We start from the raw sequence: 9,688 nt of genomic DNA, 5'->3' as shown, positions 1-9,688 counted from the left end.
TTTAATTGAATATCTAGATGATATATCATCATATAATTAACGTTATTTTATTTTAATTCAAAATTATTTTATCATATGATGATATATTATTTTAATATTTAATTAGATACTTAAAATTAAGTGTACATAATTTTATTAAATCTTATGGTTTATGAATTTGTTATTTTGATAAGCTCTAATTTAAACCATTTAACTTTGAATTGTGTGAGTTTAACTCTTAAACCAAACTCGATGTTGGTTGATTCAATAAGCATGCGATTTCACGATTTGACTCAAATAAAATATTAATAAACTTATAAAAAGTTTCAAATATTACTTATAATTATACATTTAAAATTTTATTTCTAATTCCTTAATTTTGAATACAAATATTAATTAAAAAAAAATATAAGTTACATCTTAAATGAAGATTTATAAAAATTATAAAATTAAAATATAATTTTTTAAGATATAGTCAAGCTTAAACTGTTTATAAATATAATCAAACTAAACTCAGGCTTATTGATACTTCACTCACTAAGATTGTTTGCACTTGTACTCCGATATGAGTGGCAAATTTATCATTATACTTACGTAAAAATCAAATTATAACAGTAACGTCATATTAAGATCCTGGATTAAATCTATCAAAACTCGGTTTGAACTATTTAATTAGAGCAACGTGTCATCCAAATCTAAAAATAATGGGCAACATGGCATGATAAATACAAAATAAGTTTTATGATTTTATAAAAATATAAAATTTTCTTAAAAATGTAAAACATTTTAAGGGTGATTTATGATGTTCTCCCTCAAACGATTTTAAATTATTCTCCCTCAATCTGTGAATTTCTGTGGATTGTTAATTGAACTTTTTTAATAAATTATTAATTTTGGTTACTTTGTAATATGTAAAAGAAAAGAATCTCGAGATGGGCGTCTAAGATAAAGACCAGAGGACCATTCTTTAAGCTCTTCTTTCTTCAAACTTTCGGGATTCATTTCACCACTCACACTGCAGTTTTTGTTTACACAGAGAGCGAAAACAAAAGCAAAACTCAAACCCTCCAAAAACTGTACCAACTGATGAAGGAGAGAGTGGGCTCTCTTGGTGGAGAGAGCCTGCCTTTGAACAACAACTCTAACACTGAAGAAGATCAAGACCCCTTACCAAACCACCTTCTTTTTCAGTTTTAGGCACGAAACTCCATCTGGGTTTGTCTTGTTCTTGCCTCTTTTGAGTGAAAAAGTTGTTCCTTTTTCTAAGTCTTGTGTATGGCACTTTCTATGCACCACCACCACCACCACCACCACCACCAACAAAACAACAACAGTAATAATAGCAGCAAGGAGTTGTTGGCAAACAAGCATCAGCAACAGATGGATTCAAGTAAGTATGTGAGATATACACCTGAGCAAGTTGAGGCTTTAGAGAGGGTGTACACAGAATGCCCCAAGCCTAGCTCTTTGAGAAGGCAACAGCTCATTAGGGAGTGTCCTATTCTTTCTAATATTGAACCTAAGCAGATCAAAGTCTGGTTTCAAAACCGAAGGTGACACTGAAATACTTGTAAAATCTTCTATGTTTTTGTTTTTAAAGGAAAAAATTGAGTTGTGTTTTGTGTGACCGAATGTAGGTTTATGAGTGTTTTCTTTTTTTTCTTCTTTTTGATGAAATGTAAGCTTTTTCTTGTTTTTGTTTCTGTCTTGGAAAAAATGATTATTTTTCAAAAGTTTCTCTTTCTTCTTCTGTTCTTCTTTCATTCTAAAAGTTTTTAGCTTTTGAAATCTGGTGTTGGTTTTTTTTTTAAATTTTTCGTGTATTTCTATATAACTTTTTGAACGTAAACTGATAACTTTGGCAAAATGAAATTGTAATGGATTGTCTTATGTGCTTTTGTGATCTAGAATGGGTTCTGCTAAATGTTTCATGTAGAGGAGAGAAAGTTATTGATTTCTTTGTTTCGAGTTTTTGAAGATTGAATTGCTTCTATAAAAAATGGCATGGCGTTGTTTCATCTTGTTTGTTGAGTTCTTATGCTTTCTGGTTTTGTTTGACAAGGAAATTGGTTTATGCATGTCTGATGAAAGTTTTGGATTTGTTATAATTCTCTGCCTTTTTATCCAGCCCTTAAATTGGATTTCTTCCTTCAAATAGAGTCTTAATTGCTCTAGCTTTTTTCCATTTTGAGTTTCCCTGAAATTAAATGAAGATAATGACAGCTAGTCAATTGACATTTCACTTCGATGTTTGCTTTACCTTACTGGGTTTTTTCATTTTGCAGAAGATGAAAACTAAAACTTTCATTATAGCTTTTCTCGTGGAGTTATAAATTAAAAAAAATTAATAATGGAGGGTGGTTGTGAAATTAAATGAAGGACAATGATGGTTTCGTTTTATTCTCAGTTTTCCATTTCTTTCTTTTTGTTTTTCTCTTTTCTGAGCCCTGCAGAAAGGAATTATGAAATGAATCTTTGACAATAAATTTAATTTTGTGTTGAACTGGTTCATTTTCAGAGAGGTAAATTTCTCCTGACCTTCTGTCAGCAAGCATATAACCGATATTTATGATGTGCTTAACTCCATTATGCACTTCTTACTTTGATAGTTCCGTTATATGTTGATGACTGTTAAAATGCTTGAGAATTAAAAAGGAAACTGTGTGCTTCAATGGTTTTGGTGGCCTTGCAAGTTTCCTTTCTAGAATAATAGAAATTGTATTGACTATTTGTCTAAGCAAAAAACATTTGCAAAGCTTCAAGAAACTTGTTATAAGTTTTTCGTATGATTTTGTGAAGATGATACTAATGCAGTTTGAACAGCTATTTAAAACCAATGTTGTCTTTATTTCTATCTAAATAGATGTCGAGAAAAGCAGAGAAAGGAAGCTTCCCGACTTCAGACAGTGAACAGAAAGCTGAGTGCCATGAACAAGCTGTTGATGGAAGAGAATGACCGATTGCAGAAGCAGGTGTCTCATTTGGTTTATGAGAATGGCTACATGCGACAACAACTGCATAGTGTAAGCTTCTCCACTTTTACAAATTGCCCTGGTGCTTCAGAACATTACCTGTCTTATTCATTTGTTTGCTGGAATTAATAAGTCATTGCCTTCTGCTCTTTTACATTTAGAAGTAATTCATAATGCTCTAAAATGTGTTTTTAATATATTTTTTGAGTTCATTACTTCACCTTGTGTATCAATGGTTTCCCAACCTTCTTTTGTTCTGTCCCAAGTGTTTGCCATTTTACATTTCCAAATACCGGGTGTGACATATTGCATATTATACTCTGGTCCTCTGAAGGGCTAGAGTTCATAATTTATGCTGATCTTACAGTTTATTTTATTTTTGTGGATTCAAAACAGGCATCTGCGACCACAGACAATAGCTGTGAGTCTGTGGTCATGAGTGGTCAGCACCAACAACAGCAACACCCAACACCTCAGCATCCTGAAAGGGATGCTAATAGCCCAGCTGGGTTAGTAATTAATGCTTCTTTACACCAATTTAGCGAAGATATTTAAATTTATGATCTGGTTAATAATTGGTCAATTGCTTTTCTCGTCAGTCTTCTTGCAATAGCGCAGGAGACCCTGGCAGAGTTCCTTCCCAAGGCTACTGGAACTGCTGTCGACTGGGTCCAGATGATTGGGATGAAGGTAGAACTGCTTAAAACTTCCTTAAGTTTAATCTAATATCTATTCTAAGAAAATTTACGTGTATAAATGTTCAGCTTGTTTGCGTCTCTAGCATGAACTGACTTTTCTCTTGATGTTTGTGTAGCCTGGTCCGGATTCTATTGGAATCGTTGCTGTTTCCCGCAATTGTAGTGGAGTAGCAGCACGAGCTTGCGGTCTTGTGAGTCTAGATCCCACAAAGGTGCCTGTCTTCCTACATATTCGTTTTAAAATTATATTGTGATCTTTTTCTGGTGTCTTGTTATTTATGGATTTCTTTGTTCAGGTCGCTGAAATACTCAAAGATCGTCTATCTTGGTTTCGTGATTGCCGATGCCTTGAAGTGTTGAGTGTAATTCCTACTGGAAATGGAGGGACAGTAGAGCTCATATACATGCAGGTTTGTTGCAATCTCAAGAGAACATTATGCTTGAACTGTAGCACACTTTTACCATTTCAGCTCATTTACTTTATTTAAAAAATTGATGACGGACCCTGTTTATTTAATGTTGTTCTCATTACAGACTTATGCACCAACAACATTGGCTGCAGCACGAGACTTTTGGACACTGAGATATACGACAAGTTTGGAAGATGGCAGTCTTGTGGTAGGCCTATTGTTGTTTTTGCTTCCTTTTTTCTTGTTCATGAGGATGAACATCAAGATTGAGGAAACCTGTCAGATTAACACCACAATGCCTCGTGTTGTTAAATTTATGGTTTTATACATATAGGTATGGCTGCTACTAGCTAGTTTTGGTTGAAGCTTGAGAATCATAAAAAAGAGCCTAAAAACTGAAATTGTTTTAATAATCTTGTGAGAGAAGCTTTTCATACATGCATTTAACAATCCTCGGCTGGCTGAGTTTGCAAACTCTCTCTGTTTTTGAGCTAGTGCAAAATTCTGCTGCTATGTTTGCACGTGGAATTTAATTTGAGTGGAGTGATAATTTCTAGATTTCATTCCTTTGCATACCAAATTATTCCTGATTGTTCGCCTCTGTGTAAATGCTTGGAAATTCCAGTATTTTAATATATTGACTCTCAAAATGTTATTTGCAGGTATGTGAAAGGTCATTGACATCTTCCACGGGTGGTCCTACGGGGCCTCCTGCATCAAGTTTTGTTAGAGGCGAAGTGCTTCCAAGTGGCTTTCTAATCCGTCCTTGTGAGGGTGGTGGCTCCATTATTCACATTGTTGATCACATTGATTTAGATGTATGTATATGAAATTCTTATAAAAAAGTTCTCTGTGAAAGTTGTACTAGTCTGTCCCTGCATGAATTTGATTTCTCCAAATTCCTAATAAATGTACATACATGGTTGTGTGTTAGGCTTGGAGCGTTCCTGAAGTTCTCAGGCCACTTTATGAGTCATCTAAGATCCTTGCTCAGAAAATGACCATGGCTGTAAGAACTGCTACAAGAGCATCATCAAATTGTCCTTAATATGGCCTTTTTTGTTTGTCCACATTTTATCTTTGAAATATTATTATGCAGGCCTTGCGACACATTCGACAGATTGCTCAAGAGACTAGCGGGGAAATTCAATACGGTGGAGGTCGCCAGCCAGCCGTGCTAAGAACTTTAAGCCAGAGACTTTGCAGGTACTCTCTCTTGAACTGGATGTTGAAAAGTTCTGTTTACCTGCTTTCCTAATGGACCTGTTATGTGTTCTATGTTATAGAAATCAGCAACGGTCTATGATTGCTGTCGTTTCTTTAGTTTGTTTTTTGTTGACTAATAGTTTTTGTAATGGATCTTAGGGGTTTCAATGATGCAATTAATGGATTTTCTGATGATGGATGGTCACTCATGAATAGTGATGGTGTGGAGGATGTGACTATTGCCATCAACTCATCTCCAAACAAATTTCTTGCATCTCAATATAATTCATCTGTGTTTCCAACTTTTGGAGGTGTGCTTTGTGCCAAGGCATCAATGCTGCTGCAGGTACTTGCTTCTGTCCAAACTGGTTTTGTGGGATCAAAATCTGTGCTTATATCTCTGCTTGCTTTTAACTCTTACATGTTCCTTGCATTCTCAATCTGCAACTGATTAGCCAACTTAAATCTTCATACATTTGTGTTTGATTCAGCCAAATTCGATTGTAGTGTATCACTTAATTAATTTCCTATGTGGTTATGCAGAATGTTCCCCCTGCATTGCTTGTTCGTTTTCTGAGGGAGCACCGCTCAGAGTGGGCTGACTATGGCGTTGATGCATACTCTGCTACATGCCTTAAGGCTAGTCCTTATGCAGTTCCCTGTGCTAGGCCTGGTGGCTTCCCTAGTAGCCAGGTCATTTTACCTCTGGCCCATACTGTGGAGCACGAGGAGGTCAAATCTAAGAACTGTTTATCTGCTTAAAATTTATTTTATAATCCTTTCTTATCATGCCCTGGAGAATTCAATTTTTTTATAAAATTTTCTCTTACTCTTGCAGTTCTTGGAGGTTGTTCGGTTAGAGGGTCATGCATTCTCGCCTGAAGATGTAGCTTTAGCAAGGGATATGTACTTGTTACAGGTTAGTCTACATTTTGGTTGGGTTTGTGAATTTAGTCTGAATGATGGAGTCAGTACTATTTATTAGGATTTATCTGATTAGTAATTTCTGGAATTATGTTATACAGCTTTGCAGTGGGGTTGATGAAAGTGCAGTTAGTGGCTGTGCTCAGCTTGTTTTTGCACCTATTGACGAATCTTTTGCTGATGATGCTCCTTTGTTACCATCTGGTTTCCGCGTCATACCTTTGGAATCTAAAGCAGCTACGGTAACATCTCTCAACCTACTGCAGTAAACTTTGGATATCTGTGAAATAGATGCTTCGGGATTTTATTGACTTCTGCCCTATTTACAGTGTTTCAGTTGCTTATTTTCATTTCTAATTAATTTATAACAATTTAGTGGATTTTGATGTCATTTCGGTAATTAGTATTATTACTGCTTGATTGTCATTTTGGTATTGTATGAAATAAAGTGAAGAAAGCTGTTAGCAATTAGGAATGCGACTTTCTTTGCTTAACTTTGGGAAAACAGTTGTTCTGCTTATATGTAGTGGAGCATATTATTTTGATTTCTTCTGTATATTACCCATTTTCTTATGATTGTTTCTGTTTCTTTTTATTTGCAGGATGGACCTGCCACAACTCGAACCTTAGATTTGGCCTCTGCACTTGAGGTTGGATCTGGTGGTACCCGTCCTGCTGGAGAAGTTGAACTTAACAATTACACCTCTAGGTCTGTCCTGACAATTGCTTTTCAATTCACTTTTGAGAATCACATGCGAGAGAACGTGGCTGCCATGGCCCGCCAATATGTCCGTAGTGTAGTGGGGTCTGTCCAAAGGGTTGCCATGGCCATTGCACCCTCCAGGCTCAACTTGCATGTAGGATCAAAACCACTTCCTGGTTCTCCTGAGGCTCTTACTTTGGCTCAATGGATATGCCGCAGTTACAGGTTAGAGTCCAATCTATTTAATCTTGTCAGAACTGAGCTTGTTTATTTGAGAAGCTTTCTTTTCCATCATATTGATGATAGTGTTATTTGTTTCAGGATTCACACAGGGGGAGAGCTTATTCGGGTCGACACCCAAGTTGGTGATGCTTTATTGAAGCAACTATGGCACCACTCGGATGCAATAATGTGCTGCTCTTTGAAAACAAATGTAATTTCTTCAACTAGCCCTTTAATCGAAACAGCTCAAATTGATTGACACTTCTCATATGCAAAGGCCTCTTCTGTTACTCTATTCTTTATGAAAGTCCTGGTCATGCTATCCTATCAAACTAAATAATACTGGTAAAAATCTACTGCAGGCATCTCCTGTTTTTACCTTCGCAAACCAGGCCGGGCTTGACATGCTTGAAACTACCCTGGTGGCCCTTCAGGACATTATGCTTGATAAGATTCTCGATGAAGCTGGTAGAAAAGTTCTCTACACAGAGTTTGCCAAGATCTTGCAGCAGGTAGTAAAATATTAAACTAATTTATAGTTGTTTTTCTTATACTTGTATGGAGTCATCTAATGCAGAATTTATGTTACCACAGGGATTCGCATATCTGCCAGCAGGAATATGTGTGTCGAGCATGGGCAGGCCAGTGTCATATGAGCAGGCGATTGCATGGAAAGTTCTCAACGACAATGACGACAGTCACTGCTTGGCCTTCATGTTCATAAACTGGTCTTTTGTGTGATGAAAAATGAAAATAGATATCTGGAAGACGTAATTTAGGTATCTATTGCATAAGTTATCATGTATTTGCTCCTGATGAAGCACAATTCACTATTATTTATGTTATGACACATGAAAGCAGTTCACTGCAGGATTTCATATGAATACTTATGATGTATGGCTATATGTTTAATGATAATTATGCTATTTTATCTTGATGCGTGGCTTGTACATGCTCGAGCAACCGAGGCCCTCGTGGGCTAATTCCCATGTTATATGGTCTAATTTGAATTATTGAAAGCCATGCATGTGCTTTGCTGGTTGTGCCGCTTAGTTGGTGAGAAAAAAGATAAGAAAATTATGGGATGTTGGTGAAGTTAATCATCAGGTTTCCTACCTATTTCGGAATTTTGTTCAAGGTGGGGTTTCTCCAGCTTGTGTCGCCCATTCTTGTCAATTATTAATAAATATTTTCATTTACAACTTGAAATGTTTTCGTAATAAATAAATAAAATTTCCAAATTATGAAGTATTTTTTGTATCTGATAATATTATTGTGATGTGAATTGAGGTCTTGTCTAAAGTCCGACCGAAAAATAGAAGGCAGAGGCGACACGTCACCTGACTATTTCTGAGACAAATGTGACCGCAGGTGACAGCATTAACTGTCAGTTAATCCATGGCATCAACCGTACCACGTGGTAGTGTTAAACGACAAACCCGGGACCACAGATGAGGAGGTTTCTGTGACCCGTTTCAGGCTAAACTAAACCTGTTTTCTCGCCAGCCGTCGGATTTGGAGTTGTTAAAAATATAGGAAAAAGAGACAGATGTGACAATCCAAAAAGAGGACCACAGAGATAAAGAGGGGAATCGTTATTTGTGTTGGTACAGATCTGGAGGAGGCCCCACAAGAATCCCCCTACCCTAGCCAGAGCACGCCACATTTGTTGCGCTTTTACTTTGCACACCCTTACACTTGTCACCATCACTTCGTAACCCCCTCTGCATTATTGATTCGCTCAGGGCTACCCTGTCTCTGTCTGGCGCACAGCTGATGCTGATACTGCCTACTGATGTGACATTGGTTTACGGTTTTGTCTCTTTTTCCAGATTTCAGCTTGTAGCTTCCACGATTATCCAAAGGGCATTTTTGGGATAGGGCCTAACAAATTTTATCGAAAGGACCAGCAGTTTCTGACCAATCAGGAAAGTGTACGGTTACAGTTTTACGCGTGGTCCATATGAGCAGTGCACGCTTATCACTCTACCGTAAGTACGATGTCGTATTAGCACTATGATATATTAACCATGCATGGTAATATGCATTCATGTTGAAACTGAATGGCATAGATAAATAAGTATGGGGTGGAACCCACCAACAGAGAAAGCTAGGGTGACAGCCACGGGCAGGGCAGGCGTAGGGCGTAGAGCGGGCTTAGGGATTCGAGGCGTTTTTTTAAAGGTGAGTGCGATAGCCACTGTATTTTCGAGCCTCGTGCTCTTCGCTGTCTTTCCCTCTGTGGGCGCTTATCCGTTTGACACGTGTTATTAAACCTTTGGTATTCTTAATTAAACGTGAATTATCCCTAAGGTTTAATGGCCTGCAAATCCCCCTTAACGTTTTTTCAAATGTCCTCCTACTTGTTAACGAGTTATATTATTATAAGTTATTAAGTGTTATTATTTTAATAATTAAAGTTTATGGTTAAATACATTTTTTGCTGTATTAAACTCAGGGAAAAAATGATCAACTCTTAATTATATACTATGAACAAACTAAAATAAAATACAGTATATCTTTGTTTTTTTATTTATTATAGATGTAGATTTAACTTTAACCAGTTTAGATTTA

General features: G+C 36.6%; 1 protein-coding gene across 1 annotated transcript; it reads left to right on the top strand.

Annotated features, from left to right (window-relative positions):
• Positions 1-907: 907 nt before the first annotated feature.
• Positions 908-8,051, top strand: LOC123217913 (homeobox-leucine zipper protein ATHB-14-like). Its single transcript, XM_044638988.1, has 18 exons — positions 908-1,532; positions 2,843-3,002; positions 3,348-3,460; positions 3,551-3,641; positions 3,766-3,861; positions 3,946-4,059; positions 4,184-4,267; positions 4,722-4,877; positions 4,994-5,068; positions 5,159-5,265; positions 5,425-5,611; positions 5,809-5,997; positions 6,104-6,184; positions 6,291-6,431; positions 6,792-7,117; positions 7,214-7,325; positions 7,477-7,626; positions 7,709-8,051. The coding sequence occupies exons 1-18, from the start codon at positions 1,255-1,257 to the stop codon at positions 7,853-7,855; spliced, it is 2,607 nt and encodes an 868-aa protein (XP_044494923.1). The 5' UTR covers positions 908-1,254; the 3' UTR covers positions 7,856-8,051.
• The last annotated feature ends 1,637 nt before the right edge of the window (positions 8,052-9,688 follow it).

The sequence above is a fragment of the Mangifera indica genome, chromosome 6 (genome assembly GCF_011075055.1).
Source record: "Mangifera indica cultivar Alphonso chromosome 6, CATAS_Mindica_2.1, whole genome shotgun sequence".
NCBI classification, from domain to species: Eukaryota; Viridiplantae; Streptophyta; class Magnoliopsida; order Sapindales; family Anacardiaceae; genus Mangifera; species Mangifera indica.
This window is presented reverse-complemented; position numbering and strand designations above follow the sequence as displayed.

Coding starts and splice junctions, on each gene's coding strand:
- LOC123217913 (XM_044638988.1), top strand. CDS start 1,255: ATGGCACTTTCTATGCACCACCACCACCACCACCACCACCACCAACAA. Junction 4,268..4,721: donor TGGAAGATGGCAGTCTTGTG/GTAGGCCTATTG, acceptor TGTTATTTGCAG/GTATGTGAAAGGTCATTGAC. Junction 7,627..7,708: donor TTGCCAAGATCTTGCAGCAG/GTAGTAAAATAT, acceptor ATGTTACCACAG/GGATTCGCATATCTGCCAGC.